Source organism: Selaginella moellendorffii, unplaced genomic scaffold (genome assembly GCF_000143415.4).
Source record: "Selaginella moellendorffii unplaced genomic scaffold, v1.0 SELMOscaffold_32, whole genome shotgun sequence".
NCBI classification, from domain to species: domain Eukaryota; kingdom Viridiplantae; phylum Streptophyta; class Lycopodiopsida; order Selaginellales; family Selaginellaceae; genus Selaginella; species Selaginella moellendorffii.
This window is the reverse complement of record NW_003314293.1, coordinates 32,519-50,285: the sequence shown is the minus strand read 5'-3', so window position 1 is coordinate 50,285 and position 17,767 is coordinate 32,519. Positions and strand designations below refer to the sequence as shown.

Genomic DNA, 17,767 nt, shown 5'->3' with positions numbered 1-17,767 from the left:
GCACTTGTGATGCGCCTCTCTCTTCTTATCTCGCGAATCGCGATTAAAATTAAGAGGCACTTAGACTAATGCGATGCACAGAGATACTTGTCGTGCAATTATAATTAGCATCAGCGATCGGTATATTCGTCCTCGTCCTACTTTTGTTGGACATTCGGACCAGACCGCCCAGCCACCGCCACCAGCCGGTCGCCACGCACGGCAACCGGTGGCGCCGGTACACCTCCCCTTCCTCCAACACTGCAAGCTCCTTCCCCCTTTCTTTCTTTCTTTGTCAGAGTGTTCGTGGCTATGGAGCTGTCTTGGTGGGATTTTAGGGTTTGAGCGAGGCGCGAGCGTTGGCGCCAAGCGGAGCTCCCCGCGGCCAAGGCGGCAGCTGCATTACCGGTAAAGGGGATTCTCCTTCTTGTTCTTGCGCGCTTCTTTCCAGCGGCATTGGAATCGCGAGATTTCACTGAGGAATTTCCGGCTTGCAGGCTGCGATCGAGGGGAATTTGGCGATTGTGGCGATCTCCGGCAATATTTGGAGCCCTACCGCAGCATTCCGATCTCCCGGCGGTAGAATGCCGGGACAGAGCCCGGGGCCGATGAGCAGCCGGGATGCCAGCGATCTGGGGAAAGGTCGAGGAACACGAGATCGTGAAGAAATCCGAGGAGGTGGAGAGGAGAAGCATCTGGATCAGCAGCTATGGCAGGCGTGCGCCGGAAGCATGGTCCAGCTCCCGACCGTCGGCTCCAAGATCATCTATTTTCCGCAAGGCCACGCCGAGCAAGCGGCGTCGTCGCCAGATTTTCCTCGCGCGCTCGGCCCCGCCGGCACGGTTCCATGCCGGGTTCTCTCGGTCAAGTTCTTGGCGGACAAGGAGACGGACGAGGTGTTCGCGAGCTTGAGACTACATCCCGAGAGCGGCAGCGACGAGGACAACGATCGAGCAGCAGCGCTATCGCCATCGCCAGAGAAGCCGGCTTCTTTCGCCAAGACTCTCACCCAGAGCGATGCCAACAACGGCGGCGGCTTCTCGGTCCCCCGCTACTGTGCCGAGACGATCTTTCCCCGACTAGACTACTCGGTGGATCCCCCCGTCCAGACCGTGCTCGCCAAGGACGTCCATGGCGAGGTGTGGAAGTTCCGGCACATTTACAGGGGTACTCCTCGACGCCATCTCCTCACCACTGGGTGGAGTACTTTCGTCAACCACAAGAAGCTTGTTGCCGGGGACGCGATTGTCTTTCTACGATCCAATTCCGGGGAGCTCTGCGTGGGTGTTCGTCGCTCGATGAGGGGTGGCGGCAGCGGAAATGCGGATGCTTTGCTGTGGCACTCGGCCAGCAGCCGCTCGAGTTCCCGCTGGGAATTGCGGCCACCGATGGACACTGGTCTCTCGGACGGGACTCTGATGGGAGAGAATGGATCCTCGAGATCTGCTGGCGGTGGTGGTGGTAATGGTGGTGGAAGTTTTACTCGGAACCGGGCCAAAGTCACAGCTAAGTCGGTCCTGGACGCGGCCACGCTTGCGGCATCTGGCAAGGCGTTCGAGGTTGTCTACTATCCGAGAGCTAGCACGGCGGAGTTTTGTGTCCGGGCTCAAACTGTGAGGGCGGCTCTGAGTCACGGATGGTACGCTGGAATGAGGTTCAAGATGGCGTTTGAGACCGAAGACTCTTCACGAATCAGCTGGTTCATGGGGACTATATCTGCTGTTCAAGCCGCGGATCCAATACTCTGGCCGAGCTCGCCGTGGCGTGTACTTCAGGTACTGTTCAGTCTTTTTTTTTTGTTTTGTTATCGATTTTAACTTCATCCGGATGTACAGGTGGCTTGGGACGAGCCTGATCTTCTGCAAGGCGTGAGTCGTGTAAGCCCGTGGCAAGTGGAGCTGGTGTCAACTCTGCCCATGCAGCTTCCACCGTTTTCACTGCCGCGGAAGAAGTTTCGGCAGACCCCCGCACCCGAGGGTCAAAGCTTTTCGGGATTGCCGACGACAACATTTGCCAACGGTGTCTTGGGGCAGGCAAATCCTTGGCATGGTCTTTCAGATGATGTTCCTGCAGGCATGCAGGGAGCCAGGCATGAGAGGCTTTACGGGCTCACATTCTCGGAGTGTCAGCCAACTCGAATTCACTCTGGCTTGTTGGAGAACAGGTACCAAGCCCAGGACATCCCTGTTGCAGCCACGCTGGGTTATGGTGCTACAGATCTTAGACTAGGCAACGTGTTTCCGCAAGGAGGTAGCGGTGGTGGAGAGCAGCGGACTCTTGTAACAACGGTGCTATGCAACGGCTCTCAGAACGATTCGGGTGTCAGCTGCACAGAGAGCTCCTGCAACAAGCAGGGGACATTTTTGCTATTTGGGAAGAAGATCGAGACGGCGAGAGTGCAAGAGCAGCAAAACTCGGCTGGGAGCTCCTCCGAGGCAACGTCTAGGCACAACGTGCCTTCTCAGCAGCCCAGCGCGAGCTCGTCGGGGGATAGCCATAACGACGCTGTCCAGCAAAACGTTCTTCTGCAGGAGAACGGGGAGTCTGGGCACGGCGGTGACGTTGGCGGCTCGAAGTGGTTAAAGAAGCAAGCCAGCGTTTTATCGTGGGAGAAGAAGGACAGGCTCGAAGGCAGCAGCAGCGACGAGGAATCATCGCAGTGCAGGGTGTTTATGGAGAGCGGGGACGTTAAGCGGACGCTCGACTTGTCGTCGTTTGGCTCCTACGACGAGCTCTACAAGCAGCTGGCCACGGTGTTTTGCGTCGATATGGCGAAGATCTCCGGCCGTGTTGTCTACAAGGACTCGGAGGGATCCACGATTCACACTGGCGGCGAGCCTTACGCGTAAGCTTTGGACGCTTTCCATTTTTCATAGCTTGTGCTCATCTGTGCCTCGTGGCTTTTGGTCCGACGCAGGAATTTTGTGAAGTCGGTGAGGAGGCTGACGATCCTGGCCGACACGCAGGATTCGTAGCTTCCGGTATGAGTATACTCTGGGAGCTGTGTACGTGTTTTTAACAGGATGAGAGGCGGCAAAAGCGGCCATCGTTTATATTCTGTCCACCGCGAGAGTGTAAATGTAGAGGGCGGCGATGACTTGTTTTGTGGTGGTAAGAGCTTTGTCGAGCCTTTTCCCGGTTTTGGTGATTAATCGTGTGTTTGGATTGGGTTTTCTAAAGGTAGCAAGTGGATGAAGAAGGGGACTGGCAAGCGGCAAAAGCAGTGACGCCTCAAAACGAAAGAGGAGGTGGGTCAACTTTTAGAGACTTAATGCGCGTAGCGATTCCCGGCATTTAGTAGCAGGGAGACAGGGAGAGTGATGGTTTTGGATCTTAGGAGGAAAGAAAGAGGAGGCGTGATTGTTTGGATTTGGGGAAGAGAAAGGAAGAATGAGAGGAGAGAATTGACAAAGAGTGAGATGGTTTTTAGATCCCTCGAGGGAAAGAAAGATGGAGGAATTGAGAGGAAAGGGGGGATGGTTCGGCGGTACTAGTCTTGTCGTTTGGTATGGAGGAAGGAGAGAGACTGGGAAATCACTTGGCAGCTCCAGCGAGAACGAGATGAGACAAGACAACCATTCCGAGTTAATCGATCGATGGAAGAACAGAGATTGCCGGTTTTCTTTTCCATCTCGAAGGATCTACCGACGATCATCGCTCTATCTATCTCTAGCTGCTGGCGGAAGAACAAAACAAGGAAGAAAACTCCAAAGAGAGGAGATGTGTGTGTGTCCCTGTGTTCTCTCTCCAGCTGGTGGAAGATTATAGAGAGAATCAAAGCGTTTTTGTAAAAGAAGATAGCTAGCTTCTCCAGCTGGTGGAAGAACAGAGATTTCTAAGAATTTTTTTTATATACACTGACTGGAAGAACAAAACAAAACCAAAGACAAAAAAAAAAAAAAAAGAAGAAAAGCAAAACCTCGGTGGCGATCTCCGCTTATTACGCGATAGTACAAAAGAATTTGAGAGAGAAAGAGACACGGTACCTCGTTTTTTATTACTTTATGAAAGTTTCTGATGACCGCCGCCACCACCGCCGCCACCACCGCCGCCACCGCCACCACCACCACCATCGACTCCTACTTTGGAGTCTCTTTGTCTCTTCGCTCGACGCGCAGCCTTGGATCGAGCACGCTTCTCTGACGGATCCATCTTCCGGCTCGCCGATCCCGCGCCTCCTGTGGATTCAGTCTCCACAAACTCGGGCCACGGCGTGCGCTGTGCCGGGACAGTGATCTCCAGTGGCGAAGTTAAAGACCACCTGTGTGGTAAACGCGTTAGCTGGTATATATGGTATCCCCGAGTCGGGCATAGAGCAACTTGCCTGGGAGGATATCGGCTATCGGCTCGGGCTTCCACCCGGATCCACCACAGCATCACCTCTCGCCCGCAGTTGCCGAGAGCCTCGATGAATCCCTGGTCCTTCGCCAGCCTCAGCGGGCTTCCACTGTCCTCGCTTATCCATTCCTTCCACTCGTTGATCCACTCGGGCTTCCTCCTTGTCGAGGCTCTCTCTGCGTCTTCTTCTTGTTGCTCGTCTTCCATCGTTGATGATGATGCTTCTTCCTCCTCGTTCTCGCTCTCAGCCTCGTCCCACACTGCTCTCGAGTTGATGACAAAGCCCGACCACTCGAGGTGCGTTGCCACGTCCGTCAAGCCCCCGGCAACGTCCGTGAACGAGGACGAGGAGTCGTCCTCTCCATCGACTGGAGACGGCCGGAGTACGTGCCAGCCAACTACGTGACATGTCTCGTTGCAAGCCGGGCCTTGGACTGGCAATCTCGGTTTTGCGGATGATGCTGCTGCTACCATCGAGCTCGCCGTCTCCGTTGCTCCTGACCCGGTTTCTAAAAGTCCAACTGACAAAGCTCCGATCCATTTCACCTTTTGGATTTCGTCAAAGAGCTGGAGGCTGTGCACGTTACTGTCGTCGGTGAACAGGATCAGGCCGTCGAGCTTCTCGCGTCTCACGTGACTGCGGAAAGGAAACAAAAAGCAAGCCAAGTGAAAAGAGTGTTAGGATCTGTTTAGTCAGCAGTGCTTAAGAATGATCGGATGGATGTTCGGGGAAAATGACACACAAACTCACGTGGAAAAGCACTCCAGTGCACCAAATAATCGTTCTGTGTCGATCAATCAATGACCCACGACCTTGAAGCAACAGCAACGACTCACGGCTGCATTATACCCACTCGGGCTCACTGTTGCTTGTCACTTACGCCAAGCAGGAAGCATTTCATTCTCAGCAGTTGTGGGACAAGAAAATAAAAATAAAAAACTTAATGCACATGGAAGAACTCTCGAGAAATTCAAGCACGAACACGAACGACTTACTCAAAGATCAATGCACATGAAGAAGGAATTTGTCTCGAGCAGAGCAAGAAGAACAACAAAAATTGTCACGTAAACCTCAGCACAAAGACGAATAATGCACATGAAGAAGAAGAAGATGAAAAGAAAAAAATGCTTACGAAAGAAAAAAAAAAAGGTGGAGAGAAAAAGTACCTCAATCCTTCGATCCGGAGCCTCGTCTCCATTCTCCGCCGCTGCTCCCACGCCACAGGCATCGCGTCCTTCACCCCCAGGTGCACAAACTCCAGCCTCGAGGAAGCGAGAATAGAAGCCGTCTCGTTCGATCGCCCGCCAGCCTCGACAACAATCCAGATCACCGGCCCAGGAGCCGCTCGCAGCGTGTGCATGACACCCAAGAGATGGATCGCCTGGAAAGTCCTGGCGAAAGTTGGCGTGATCGCTATCACCGTCTTCCTCTCCTTGGGCCCATACAAGCTCTGCTGCTCCACCTGGACCCTCTCCAGCAGCGCGTGGGCTCGGTAAATCTCCGCGGAGTCGGGGTGTGGCCATGGCCGGATGAGAATCTCGTGGCGACCAACGTGGACGCGGCCGCTCTTGGTCCTCGCCTCGGGTAGCCGACCTCCGCCATCTCGGACTCCATCCCGGACTCCAAGGCCGGGCTCCACATATGGGAATTTGATCCCCACGTCGATGAGCTCGCGGGGCTGCTGCTGGACATGCTGCTGTGGCGCCTTGAGAATCGCGAGCTCGGGCTGCTTGATGACGAGCACCAGCAGCGTCTCGCGCGAGAATCGAAAGCCGATGACGAGGCTGGCAATGCAGGCCACGGCGTGGAGGCAGAGGCGGATGAGCGGCCCCGGGCCGATGAGAACGCCGCCGCCGCCGCCGCGCTCCGGGCTGCTGCTGCCGCTGCTCTTGCGCGGAGTGGAGGCGGCGTTGGTGAGGGATCTCCGCAGGACTGGATGGAGGACACCACCGGCGGCTGCGCTGCCGGATTTCATGATCTTCTTCCTCGTGTGCTGCTGAGATCGCCGCGTGCGCACATGATTTACCAGCTCCTCCTGCATTCCATCCTTGGTCCTCCTCGCGGATTCAAGAACCCTAAATATCGCGAGGTAGCCACTGTGCTCGACGACCACTGGATTCTTGGGGATTCTGTGCTCTTACCCGATATTTCGCGATCGATCTCGGCGCTCGCGGATGCCTGGCGGGCAATGGCGGCATCAATCGATCAGCCGCGGAGAATTGGGAGTAGGAGGAGAGCGCGCTCGCGAGAGGGAAGGGATGTGTGGATTGCTGCGCGGATCAATCGATCGGTGGCGCCTAGGACCGGGGAGGCCGCGATCAATGCCAGGCATTCTCTCTTTTCTCTCCTTGGCCGCGTTCACCAGAGAGAGGGTGCCCGGAGCCACCGGTCACCAGGGCGGGGCAACGTAGAGGTACTGGCACCTGGCGGTTTCCGCCACGATGTGGCCGGTGGGTAGAACTTTCTGTGCGGTAAGGTGTCGGCGTTTAAATTACAAATCCCGGTAATCGCAGCCGTCCGTTTGGGACATCTCAACCGTGTTGGGTCCCGCCAGATTTGTGCCGACTAACAACTAGGGTTTAGGGTTTTTAGGGCTCTTCCATTACCTTCCATGGCGGGCGATGGGCGCCAGTGGCAGCGCCTTCCAATCTCTTCGTCGGGCGAGTGTGTCGATCCGAGGCAAGCTCTAGATTTTGTTCGTAGGCTGCGGCATTCCAGTCTTGGGGGTGGGGATCGTCAAGCAGTGATGGCCGTGATGGAAATTCTAGTCCGGCGGTGCGTGTACCCGCATTTGAGTCCTGGCGTTGGGATTCCTCTCCGGAAGAGGTTTAGAAATCCTTCCGCGATCGCTGGCGCCGCGGCAGCAGCGTCCGAGATCGATCCGCACAGGGAAGATGAGATCAAAGAACTTGAAAAAGGTTTCGATGCATTGGACAAATCCGTGGAGCTTCTTTGGGAGCTTGTGGTGGATTCAGAGGGCGGTGAGCTGCGAGAGATCGTTCTCTCGCACCATCTTCCAGATTTGTGGGCAGGGATTTTCCAGATAAGTCACAACAGTGACGACGAAGCTGCGACGTCTGGAAAGATCCATTCTCTCGTCGAGGCTTTACCAGTGGCTCATGCAGTCGAGGCTCTGATGATATTGCTGGCCAAAGAGAACTCTCCACCGCCATGGCTGGAGGCTCACGCAGGAAAAATTCTGTCCAGGCTTGTCATGCGTCAAGGTGGCGTAGCGGCGGTGCTGGAAAGGCTGGTCGGCAATGCAGCACAGGTATTACTACTTCTCAAGTCCCGATCGATGCAAAGCCTTGATCAAAAGCTTCCAGGGTGACGTCTCCGTCCAGAAGAGAGTAGCCACTCATCTCGCAAAGTGCCCAAAGTTCGTCGGCAATCCCGACAAGTACTACAGCAGCGTTTGCTCGCAAGTCCTCGAGATCATCTCCCTGCCAACAACGAACTCCAGTGATGCTGGCGAGTCGGCCGCTCGAGCAGTCAGCAACATGTATCACACGTCCATTGCGATGGTGTGTGCCATTGCTCGACGCAAGCCGGGGGCTGTGGAGGACTTCGTGGTGGATCCTTTGGTGGAACCATTGCTTCAGCTGGACTCTAAGCTGGAAGGGCAGGCAGTCCAGAGTTTGTTCAAGCTAAGCGCCATCGCCACGGCAGGAGACAGGGGTGTTCGCGAGATGATCGTTCGCAAAACCAAAGCGGTCACTCCTCGCCTGCTGTTGCTCCATCGGTTGGTGCTGGGTGATGGCAAACCGAATCCTTCTGCGGCTTTAAGCGATCGGGACCGGCTGAGAGCCGCGGTTGGAGACTTGGTTCTGGTACACTTGACGCAACCTCCCGGCCACTGTTTGGCCGTTTGCTGGAGCTACATCGTGGAGTTTTCGGTGAGGAGTTGCTGCTGGCAGTGGTCTGATGCGGGCATTGATCTCTCGACCAGCGTTTCGAAGAGCCCCGGGCGGTGAGTAACTTGTCGGCTTTCTTCGCACGGACTGATTTGGTTTGTAGCGGTTCCAGGCATCTGTTGGAGCTGGTGATGGAAGCTGAAAATCCGGCACTGGCCGATGGTCTGGTGGAGCGGGCATCGAGTAAAATCGCCGAGTTGGAAGGCGATTTGGAGCACGAAGATAACCAAATGCTGGTGGAAGTTTGCAGAGATGTGGTCCAAAGTTTCAAGCTTTGTTCCTAACGTGGTATGGATTTTTTATATCTTACACAAGTTCTCATGCTAGGTTTTTTTAATGGACCAGCAGAAAGCTCTTCGATTAAATACGAGGATCATTTCAACTCTAAATGCTGGTGGTCCAATGTTTCAAGCTTTGTTCCTAGCCTGGTATGATTTTTGTTCTCTTATACTAGTTGTCCAAATGTAAGAGAGGCCATCAAAGGTGCGTATTGGATGATCCAGCATTGACAAAAACAAATAGGTGATGAAAGTGCCTTTTAAATACAAGGATCATTTTCAAAACTGCAGCTCTCTCCTCCTCTTTCACAAGCTGTTCTCTTCGATCATAGCTCTCCTGAACAGGATGAGAAAAGGCTGGCCTGGAACCGAGTAGACAAAGCACAGCTGAGCTCCATTCAAGAAACCAACGCCCTGCTGCAAGAATGACATGAAACACGATTTACTTGCAACAGCTCTGCTTGCTTTACCTTTCCATCCAAGAGTAGCAACTCGCCATCGATCCAATGCGGGTTCTTGAAGCCTGGCTCGGCCACTTTCCCCCGGCCTTTGAATCTGGCCACCTGAGTATCAGTAGCGGGGCTTAGAAACATCGATAAGATTGGAACTACGCAAAACTGACCACTCCAAGCTCGTCGGGGTACACGCCACGGTGTGGAAGCCGAGAACCTCTACCAGTCTTAGCTCGGAAGATCACCTACACGATTTTGAAGTGATTGAAGTTAAGAAAAAGGAGATGAAGAAAACAACGTACCTGTCCGGCTGGAACGTGAAGATCTCCCACCAGTTTCACCGCCTCCACGTACTCAGTGAACTCGAATTCGTCGCTGTCGATGTTGCTCTTGTCATCTTCTTGCCAATTCCCGTATTTCTGTCTGAGTTGAATCACCTGGGAGCTGTAAGGTGCCAAAGTGCCGACATACAATGCGTTGAAAGGGTCGGCAGTAGACTTTGCTAGGCGGATGCGCTGGAAAGCTGTGGTTTTAGCTAGACCACGCCGGCGTTGTGCGTAATTGACAGCAAGCCGGATAATGTCTGCCACTTCCTTAGACACCTAGAAAGCAAAAAACCTGCGTTAGGATGCTAGAAGCTGTTAGAAAACGAGAGCAAAGTCACCTTCACTGGCAAGGCTTGAGACAACACCTTGCTGGCATGCTCGGACGTCAACTCGGACGGCTGCGCTGTTACGGCAAGTCTCCAAGACGACATCGCGTCAGTCGTAGAGATCTTCTCTTCCAAAAGGTCTTCGATGTGAAAGACGAAACTGTCTCTCTCCTTGTTCACGATCTTCGCGGGTATCCTGACTGGAAGAACCGGTACTTTGTCTTCTGGAACATTTTGCATCAGCCGCCCGATGAGCAATCTGACGCTCATCTCAACAAGCTCTTCTGCGGTCACTGCATTCTTGCCTTGCTTCTCCTGTAGCTGGTTTTCCAAAGGGGATTTCCCATCGTCTGAAGATCCCAGTTCCTCTTCTTTTTTGTTGTCCTCTGACGATTTGAGCTGATCGCCAATCTTGGGCAAGTCTTTCTCTACTTTATCCGGCTCCGTGGCTTGAAAGACTCGAAGCTTCACATCCGGCATTCTTCCTTTCAGAAAAGCAAGAATCCTGTTCAAGCCCTCGTCGAGAGAGTCTTTTTCATCTGACTTGAGATCGTCTGACACCTTGTCATCCCCTTCGCCATCTTCATTCTTCTCACCGCTGTTTTCAGATCCAGTTGCTGTCGTGTCGGCCCCAGTCCTTTCTCGTTGCAGATATACAGCCTGGGATAAAACGATGCGTCAGCGAAGTTGAGAAAAACGCTACAAAACTAGTACCTGGCTTTGGTAACCATTGTCATCATCCTTCTTGAAGAACACTTCAAAGAGAGGCACGCCCGGCGCTGCTGTCACAAGCTGCCTGAACTACAAATGAGTCTAGTGAAGTGAGTATGAGTCTTTACCTAGCACTGTAACCCCTAGCAACAAGCCTCCCTTGCGAAGAAGTGATATTGATAATGCGGCCAAATGGATCGTTACCCTCTTCTGCCGCTCCAGCCCACCATCCCACCTACAAGCACTTCCTCATTTGTAACACAAGAAAAACAAAAAACAAAAGAGGGAAACTACAAACCAGTCCAGCATCAGTTTCATCCCGAATTCTAGCCGCATCCTCGTAGCGTTCTTCTTCCAACGCAGTCTGGATCGTAAAAACCCCGTTCAAGTAAATCGAAGAAACGAAAAGGCTTCTACCTTCAAATCACCCATGAGTTGGCCAAGAGTGTCCCTCCTTCTAATATCTAGCATTTCGTTTCTTATCCTAGTAGCTTCACTGTAATCTTCCTCTTCAACTGCTTCCTCCAAATCAAACTGCATGAACGACAATTGCCACGATAAGAAACAAGAAAAAAAAGGAAAAGAAAAAAACGAACAAAACGTACCTTTAGTACAGACAAAAGATTTTCCTGCTCCTCAACCTCGTGGAAGAACGACTGCCAACGATCCCATTCGGTCTCCTCCTTGACAAGTTGGACGTCTTCCACAACCTCCAAAGTTGTGAGGCTTCGCGGCTTCAATAAATACTGCTGGAACTTCTTCCCAGCGATGCTAAGCATGCTCAGCAGCGGGGCTCTGATCCCCGCTAGAGCAGACTCAATCCTCCTGTCCCATGCATCGGCATTTGCCGCCTCGCCATCCCCAGTAGAAGAAGGCTGCTGTTCATCGAAATCCTCGCTCTTGCAGCGGCAATTCACCCCATCGCCCAGAAATCTCCCACTCCGAGGCCATACCCTAGCATGCTGCCGCGGGGACTCGCACAAGGGCGACAAATGCCCCTTGTGGGAGCAAACCAGACCCGTGCTGCTGCTACCTTTGGGAGCGCCGGCTGCCGACGACGATCGCTGGAAATGCTGTGCGCCGATGCCAAATCCCGCCGTGCTCCCGACGCCGATGCCCCTGCTGGAGCTGGAGGGAGCCTGCGCCACGGCCGCCATGCGCCAAAGCGCTGCGCTTCTGGAGCCCTAAGGCAGCGGAAGGAATCCTCAAATCCCAGTCGATTTGGAGAAACCCTAGAATCCACACTCATACGTTCGCCATACACACGCACGTACTCACACACAGGCTATGATGTCTTAGGCGATTTCCCGATAAGATATTACAAAGAATATACCATCGAGATATAAATTGGTTGAGACAGGTTTCGATCCCACGACCTTATGTTTCACATTTCTTATAATATATTTTTGTTAGATATATATATCTAATGTCTTAGGCGATTTCCCGATAAGATATTCTTTGTAATATCTTATTGGGAAATCGCCTAAGACATTATATATATATAATTTTATAAATAATTTTATAATTTATAATTTTATATAATTTTAATTTTATATAAATATATATAAATATAAATAATATATATATATAAATAAATAAATAAATATATAAATAAATATATATATAAATAAATAAATAAAAATAAAAATATATAAATATATAATTTTATAATTTATAATTTATAATTTATAATTTTATATAATTTTAATTATATTATATATATATAATTTTTAAAACATTACATTCTTATTACAAATTTTTTACAATATATTCTTTATAAAAATTTATTTCAGGTTGAGATTGAACTAAAATTTAAATGAAATAAGTTCTGAAAATAAAACATTTAATTTTAAAATAAATTTTAAGTAATATATATTCATATAAAAAAATATTATACTAATAAATATTTTTTTGCTAGCACTCTAGCTAAACCTTAATATATTTAAAATTATATTGAGAAAATTATATAAAATATAGTATCTAATAGTAATTATATTATTTATAATGTTTAAAATTATGAAATATTTAAAATATAAAATTTAAAACTTGATAATAAAAAACAAAATATAGATATATGAGTGCATAGAATATGGAAAGGGAATATAAAAATGTGCATATCAATTAGCCAAAAAACCCTAATTTATGTATAGGAGTAAGTTGTATAAATTGAAACCAATCCGATAGCTATTAAAATTCCATTATGCTAATATTAATATATGGCATTATAATTATATATTTAGACTTTCTATCATCCCATCCTCTCAGAAAAGATGGAAAACAAGCAAGATCCTTTGGTGGATAGGTCAGGATCTGATGAAATATTATAAAGAGGCATTAGTGGATCTATAAATAATATTAGTTGTTTCTTATCCTTTTGTATAAAACATTTCAGTCGTTATAATTTCTAAAGGATTGGCCTATTGGACGTTATGTTAAACCTCATAAATTTGCAATTCAACTTGCCACAACATTCAATACAATCCCTTTTACTTAGCAAGGAACCCTTTATACAAACCATGTACCATAAGATTATGAAAACAAATTAATATTAAATCATCCACTTTGTATTTTGCAGATGGATGATGATAGGAGTTGTAAGACCATTATTGTCCTACTTATATATGGCCCAAGTGTTCAGCAAACTTTACTCAAATAAGTGGAAGATTTAAAAAACTAAAAAGAATGATTTAAGAGATAATCTATAAGGGTTTAAATATAAAAGAAAAGGTCCATGAAAAAAATGCACCTTTTTTTTCAATCGGGTAAAAATTTTGGAATAGTTGAGGTTAAGTATCCTTACTTTGAACAATGTTTGTTCAAATAAAATCCTTTATTGTCCAAATATTACAAAATTTGGTTTAGCATCTGTACTTAATTAAATAGGGTTTAAGTAGTATTGGGTTAGGTGACCTTTTAAAAACTCTAAATTCAAAAGTTTACATTTGATATCAGAGCTGTTTCAAGTCCAACTCTATTAATTAACTAAGGGAATCATACCACATTTTAAGATTGATATTTGACAAATTTAATTTGCTATAACTGTGCTCAACCCGAGGGGTAGGGTGTCAAGCAAGTGAAGCTCTCGAAAGAGTTATAATTCTCAGCTTCTATTCATGAGGGCATGAACTTATAGGAAAGTGTGATAAATTGTAAGCAATTAAAAAGAATGATTTAAGAAAACAATCAATAAAGGTTTAAATATATAGAAAAAGTGCCTATGAACAAGAGTGCACTCTTTTTTCTAATTGGGTAAAGGTCTTGGGATGATTAAGTGTCTTTAAGTTTGAATAGTATTGGGTTGGATGACTTTCTAGAAAATCTAAATTTAGAAACTTACAAAAGAATATTATAGAACTTTATACCTATATGATATATACATACCAAATAGCAAATAACCATCTCAATCTGAATGTTAATAGTTCACATACTTTATGATTATCCATTTGAAGGACCGAGTAAGCCATTCTACCAATTGTAAAGAATCAACTCCTCGAGGTGTCGTAAGCTAAAGAATCCCCGAAAGCATGATCGGAATGATAAAGAGTTCATCGGATGGGACCGAGTCTGAGATCGAGTCCAAGACTAACTCTAAGACCTAGTTCGAGATAGAGTCTGGGATCGAGTCCGAGGCCGACTCCGAGACTGAGTTCAAAACTGAGTTCGAGACTGAGTTCGAGACAAAGTCTGAGATCCGAGATCGGGTCCAAGACCGAGTCCGAGGTCAAGTCCGAGGTCGAGTCTGAGATCAGGTCTGATGTCGGGTCTGAGATCGAGTCCGAGACTGAGTCCGAAGTTGGGTCTGAGATCGATGTAAGCAACTAAAGGGAATAACTCAAGAGACAATCCATGGGGTTTAAATATAAAGAGAAAGAGCCCATAAACAAAAGTGCACCCCCTTTTTTAATTGGTTAAGGGTCATGGGATATTTGGGGTTAATTGTCCTTGGGTTTAAATAGTACTGCGTTGGGTGACCTCCCAGGAAGTCTAAACTCAAGAGTTTACAATTGAGTCTAAGATTGAGTTCGAGACCGAGTCTAAATACTAATACAGGTCGAGGGGTGAAAGCCCAAAGTGTGTGTCTCCCAAGGTTGCTACAAGGGATTTCAAAAGTATAGTAGGGATAGTGAGGTCTAGGAATTAGTCTTGAAAGAACTTTCCAGTGGTGCTTCCAAACTGACTTGAAGTTGAGATTAGGGCTAAGGGGCCTTGGGTGGGAGTGAGCATGGACTTGGGTGGTGCTGGTGGGGGAGTAGGGGTACCTATACCGGGCTGTTAGGCCATGGTTTGCCCCCCCCCCCCCGCCGCGTCCTTTTGCAAGTGTTGCACTCAAGGCTTGGGATTTAGAGGGTCTTATGATCAAGTCTTGTGGTACCAAGGGATGCTAGGAATCTTGAGGCTTGGTGTGCTTAGTAGCCAAACCTTAAGTCCAATCTAACCCGGGGAAGGGTATTGGGAGAGATTGGGAATTTGTGGATGGATGGGTAACACTTTGTTGCTCGTGTAGTGAGTAGTTGAAACTAAGTACGAGCTAGTACCATAGGCAAGAACCTTAGCAAGGGAATTTAGCTAAGTCCAAGGAAGTGTTAGTCAGATAGATGAGGTAAGCTGACAAATTAGAAAGGAAAAATTTATGACTTACAATTTGGTATTAAAGCTTTTTCTTCAATTTTAGTGAAGGATAGAGGCAGATTGCTTGGAGATGGCAAAGGTAAGGCGTAAACCAACCAAGGCGGAGCCTCTAGTTGAACAAGAGGCTATGGATGAGGAATCCTTACATGAGAAGGACTCCAGTGAGGAAACTTTCAAATAGGAGTCTGGTGGTGAGGTTTAGTCGTCCAAGGTTCGATTGGACGTTCTAGAAGAACAATTGGCACAAACCAATACCCTGTTAGAGACTTTTGTATGTAAGCTAAATTGTAACGAGAAATGGAAGAAAAAGGAAAAGACTACAAATCCTAACAGTGCAGAAGGTGCAGACCCTTCGGCAGGGACTGAGGCAGAACCAAACAAGGTCGAACAAAATGAAGTGGAATCAATCCCTCAAGCAATTCCCAAGTACAAACCAAAGCCCCCACCGGTCTTCAAGAGAGTGAATAACTATAAAGTAGTGGAGGATTAGTTTTATGATATGGAGGATTACTTCCGAGCATTGCGGTTATTGAGCTTGGAGAAGGTCTCATGTGCAAAACCATACTTGGCAGATAATGCCAAGTCTTGGTAGAGAATGACAGAAGCCAATGAAGGACTAATGGCCACTTGGGAAATGATGAAGGTGAGGATTCGACCTACATTCTTCTAAATGCTACTCTGCACCTAAAGGATGAGTTGAGTAGGCTGAAGCAGACCAGAATCATTCAAGAGTATGTGAATGGGTTTATAGCAAAGAGGATATTTGTCATGGATATGGGTGATATGGATGCATTCCATGCCTTCATATCAGGCTTGCAAATCTAGGCTCGTGGTGAAGTGATCCATTGAAACCCGACTAACTATAAGGAAGCGTTAGATGCAGCTATTAAGGTGCATTTCAATGATAACATGCGAAAGGGGAACACGATGGGGTTGGGGTCCACATTTAGTAAAGGGGTCAAACAAATGAAAACATATGGAAAAAGGAAATTTATGAAGAGTTTCTTTAAGAATGAGTCCTTGGGGTTTTGAAAAGGAAGATTTGGTGGCCAGTGAGTAAGTACGTAGGGGAGTCAAGTGAAAAGAGACAAACCCACAGATAAGAAAGTCAAGTTAGCTAGTAGCATGGGAAATAACATATGCTTCAATTACGGTGAAGTGGGACACTTTTCAAGGGAATGTCCCTACTTGAAGAAGGCCAAAGCCAATATAGCTATTAAGTCGGGTAAAATCTAAACTAAGGTACATGATCAAGTCCCTAGCTCAAAGTTACTCATTACACAAGCAACTTTGGTAGAGAGTTGTTCGCGACATCTAATAGCCCTCCAAAGGAAGCTCAGAAGTAGTTTTGTTAAAATCCTTATTGACACAGGTGCTTCAGATAATTTTGTGGCTGCAGACATAGTCCAGCAAGCTGGACTAACGGTGCAATAGCTGGGTGAACCAAGGACTAGGGAGTTTGTTCAAGGTGGCCAAAGCACCGATGAGGTACTTCGACAAGCAAGAGTCGAAGTAGGGACATGGAAAGTAAACATGGATTTCACCGTGTTGGACATAGTGAGATTTAACGTAATCTTCAAGATGGATTGGTTCAATTGGTTCGTAGTAGCTCTGCATGAACAAGGTAGGAACTTTGTAGTACTAGCGAATGCCCGGGGAGAACAATCCAGGTTGGAGGCCCAGGATCTAAACGTAGGGTAATGTAAGGCCAAGGACTCCTGCTTAAACTTAATGTCCATAAGAGGACAACTCACTAAAGGAACCAAGGTAGCATTTTTATGCTTACTCTCGGTGAAGAATGACAAAAAGACAGGAACGAAAGAAATACCTTTAGTGATCTAGCGAGTGTTGGACCAATTTGAAGATACCATGCTGGAGGAGTTACCGGCGTATGCCCCTTGCACGATCGATAGAACATAAGATTTAACTGGTCGAGGGTGCTAAGGCGATGGTTCATCCACCCTATCGTTTGAACAAAAAGAAACTCGAGGAGCTCAAGCGCCAACTAAAAGAGTTGGTGGACAAAGTGTATATTAGGTTGAACAAGTCGCCGTATGGGACACCAGTATTATTTGTGAAAAAGAAAGATGGATCTATACGCATGTGCATAGATTATCAGTTGTTCAACAAGTAAACAAAGAAGAACAAGTACCCTTTGCCAAGGATTGAAGCCTATTCGATAAGTTGGGAAAGGCAAAATACTTCTTGAGGATTGACTTAAGGTCAGGATACTACCAAATCAATGTAGCAGAGGAAGATGTTGAGAAGACAGTTTGTTGGACAAGGTATAGGAGCTTTGAGTTTCTGGTGATGCCCTTTGGGCTGTGCAATGTGCCGGCAACGTTTTCGGCATTGATCAACCACATCTTTATACCTTAATTGGATCAATTTGTGGTCATTTATATTGATGACATCTTGATCTATAGCGAAACGCTAAAGGAGCATATTGAACACTTGACAAATGTGTTTGAGAAACTAAGGGAACACAAGTTGTATGCTGAAGAGAGCAAATGTGACTTTGCTCAACAAAAGATAAAATTTCTCGGGCATGTGGTGGGCAAGGACGGGCTCAAAGTGGATCCTAAGAAGGTTCAAGCGATCCAGAAATGGGAGCGACTATCAAATGTATATGAGTTGAGGGCGTTTTTGGGGCTATACAACTACTACCAAAAGTTTATCAAACACTATTTAAGAGTAACCTTGCCTTTATCAAACCAAATGGGTAACGGGAAGATGGTATGAATAGCGGAATGCGATGTTACATTTATCCACCTTAAAAGGAAGTTGAGGAAGACTCCCGTGTTGGTATTACC

At 47.7% G+C, this 17,767-nt stretch overlaps 4 protein-coding genes across 9 annotated transcripts; 2 read left to right on the top strand and 2 right to left on the bottom strand.

Moving 5' to 3' along the window:
• The first annotated feature begins 297 nt into the window (after positions 1 to 297).
• Positions 298 to 3,810, top strand: LOC9649789 (auxin response factor 16). The gene is made up of 5 exons (XM_024681890.1): positions 298 to 387; positions 477 to 1,754; positions 1,815 to 2,824; positions 2,897 to 3,090; positions 3,160 to 3,810. The coding sequence occupies exons 2-4, from the start codon at positions 564 to 566 to the stop codon at positions 2,952 to 2,954; spliced, it is 2,259 nt and encodes a 752-aa protein (XP_024537658.1). The 5' UTR covers positions 298 to 387; positions 477 to 563; the 3' UTR covers positions 2,955 to 3,090; positions 3,160 to 3,810.
• LOC9638378 (probable beta-1,4-xylosyltransferase IRX14) lies at positions 3,711 to 6,684 on the bottom strand. 2 transcript variants are annotated; one of them, XM_024681893.1, is made up of 3 exons: positions 5,485 to 6,680; positions 4,304 to 4,954; positions 3,711 to 4,240 (listed from the first exon to the last, which is right to left on the bottom strand). In XM_024681893.1, the coding sequence occupies exons 1-3, from the start codon at positions 6,357 to 6,359 to the stop codon at positions 3,982 to 3,984; spliced, it is 1,785 nt and encodes a 594-aa protein (XP_024537661.1). In that variant the 5' UTR covers positions 6,360 to 6,680; the 3' UTR covers positions 3,711 to 3,981. The 2 variants fall into 2 exon arrangements, with proteins under 2 accessions (XP_024537661.1, XP_024537660.1); XM_024681892.1 differs by having other exon boundaries at positions 3,711 to 4,954; positions 5,485 to 6,684.
• A 240-nt stretch (positions 6,685 to 6,924) lies between these two features.
• Positions 6,925 to 8,795, top strand: LOC9649788 (transport and Golgi organization protein 6 homolog). Of its 4 annotated transcripts, none has more exons than XM_002976874.2 (4): positions 6,925 to 7,589; positions 7,645 to 8,288; positions 8,345 to 8,520; positions 8,581 to 8,795. In XM_002976874.2, exons 1-3 carry the CDS (start codon positions 6,930 to 6,932, stop codon positions 8,514 to 8,516), a joined length of 1,476 nt encoding a protein of 491 aa, XP_002976920.1. In that variant the 5' UTR covers positions 6,925 to 6,929; the 3' UTR covers positions 8,517 to 8,520; positions 8,581 to 8,795. The 4 variants fall into 4 exon arrangements, with proteins under 4 accessions (XP_002976920.1, XP_024537664.1, XP_024537662.1 ...); XM_024681896.1 differs by having other exon boundaries at positions 8,336 to 8,517; positions 8,578 to 8,795; XM_024681894.1 differs by having other exon boundaries at positions 8,336 to 8,520.
• LOC9638377 (protein EXECUTER 2, chloroplastic) lies at positions 8,712 to 11,597 on the bottom strand. 2 transcript variants are annotated; one of them, XM_002976747.2, is made up of 10 exons: positions 10,931 to 11,597; positions 10,743 to 10,859; positions 10,624 to 10,689; positions 10,454 to 10,560; positions 10,329 to 10,410; positions 9,627 to 10,274; positions 9,265 to 9,564; positions 9,133 to 9,207; positions 8,981 to 9,073; positions 8,712 to 8,927 (listed from the first exon to the last, which is right to left on the bottom strand). In XM_002976747.2, exons 1-10 carry the CDS (start codon positions 11,480 to 11,482, stop codon positions 8,817 to 8,819), a joined length of 2,151 nt encoding a protein of 716 aa, XP_002976793.2. In that variant the 5' UTR covers positions 11,483 to 11,597; the 3' UTR covers positions 8,712 to 8,816. The 2 variants fall into 2 exon arrangements, with proteins under 2 accessions (XP_002976793.2, XP_024537659.1); XM_024681891.1 differs by having other exon boundaries at positions 8,712 to 8,924.
• Positions 11,598 to 17,767: the final 6,170 nt, after the last annotated feature.

Excerpts from the sequence above, each read along its gene's own strand:
- LOC9649789 (XM_024681890.1), top strand. The coding sequence starts at position 564 with ATGCCGGGACAGAGCCCGGGGCCGATGAGCAGCCGGGATGCCAGCGAT. Across the intron at positions 1,755-1,814 it reads CGCCGTGGCGTGTACTTCAG|GTGGCTTGGGACGAGCCTGA; the intron begins GTACTGTTCAGT and ends CCGGATGTACAG. Across the intron at positions 2,825-2,896 it reads ACTGGCGGCGAGCCTTACGC|GAATTTTGTGAAGTCGGTGA; the intron begins GTAAGCTTTGGA and ends GGTCCGACGCAG.
- LOC9638378 (XM_024681892.1), bottom strand. The coding sequence starts at position 6,359 with ATGCAGGAGGAGCTGGTAAATCATGTGCGCACGCGGCGATCTCAGCAG. Across the intron at positions 4,955-5,484 it reads CTCCGGATCGAAGGATTGAG|TCACGTGAGACGCGAGAAGC; the intron begins GTACTTTTTCTC and ends TCCTTTCCGCAG.
- LOC9649788 (XM_024681896.1), top strand. The coding sequence starts at position 6,930 with ATGGCGGGCGATGGGCGCCAGTGGCAGCGCCTTCCAATCTCTTCGTCG. Across the intron at positions 7,590-7,644 it reads TGGTCGGCAATGCAGCACAG|GGTGACGTCTCCGTCCAGAA; the intron begins GTATTACTACTT and ends AAAAGCTTCCAG. Across the intron at positions 8,289-8,335 it reads GTTTCGAAGAGCCCCGGGCG|CGGTTCCAGGCATCTGTTGG; the intron begins GTGAGTAACTTG and ends TTTGGTTTGTAG.
- LOC9638377 (XM_002976747.2), bottom strand. The coding sequence starts at position 11,482 with ATGGCGGCCGTGGCGCAGGCTCCCTCCAGCTCCAGCAGGGGCATCGGC. Across the intron at positions 10,690-10,742 it reads AACTCATGGGTGATTTGAAG|ACTGCGTTGGAAGAAGAACG; the intron begins GTAGAAGCCTTT and ends TTTACGATCCAG. Across the intron at positions 9,565-9,626 it reads CTCAAGCCTTGCCAGTGAAG|GTGTCTAAGGAAGTGGCAGA; the intron begins GTGACTTTGCTC and ends TTTGCTTTCTAG.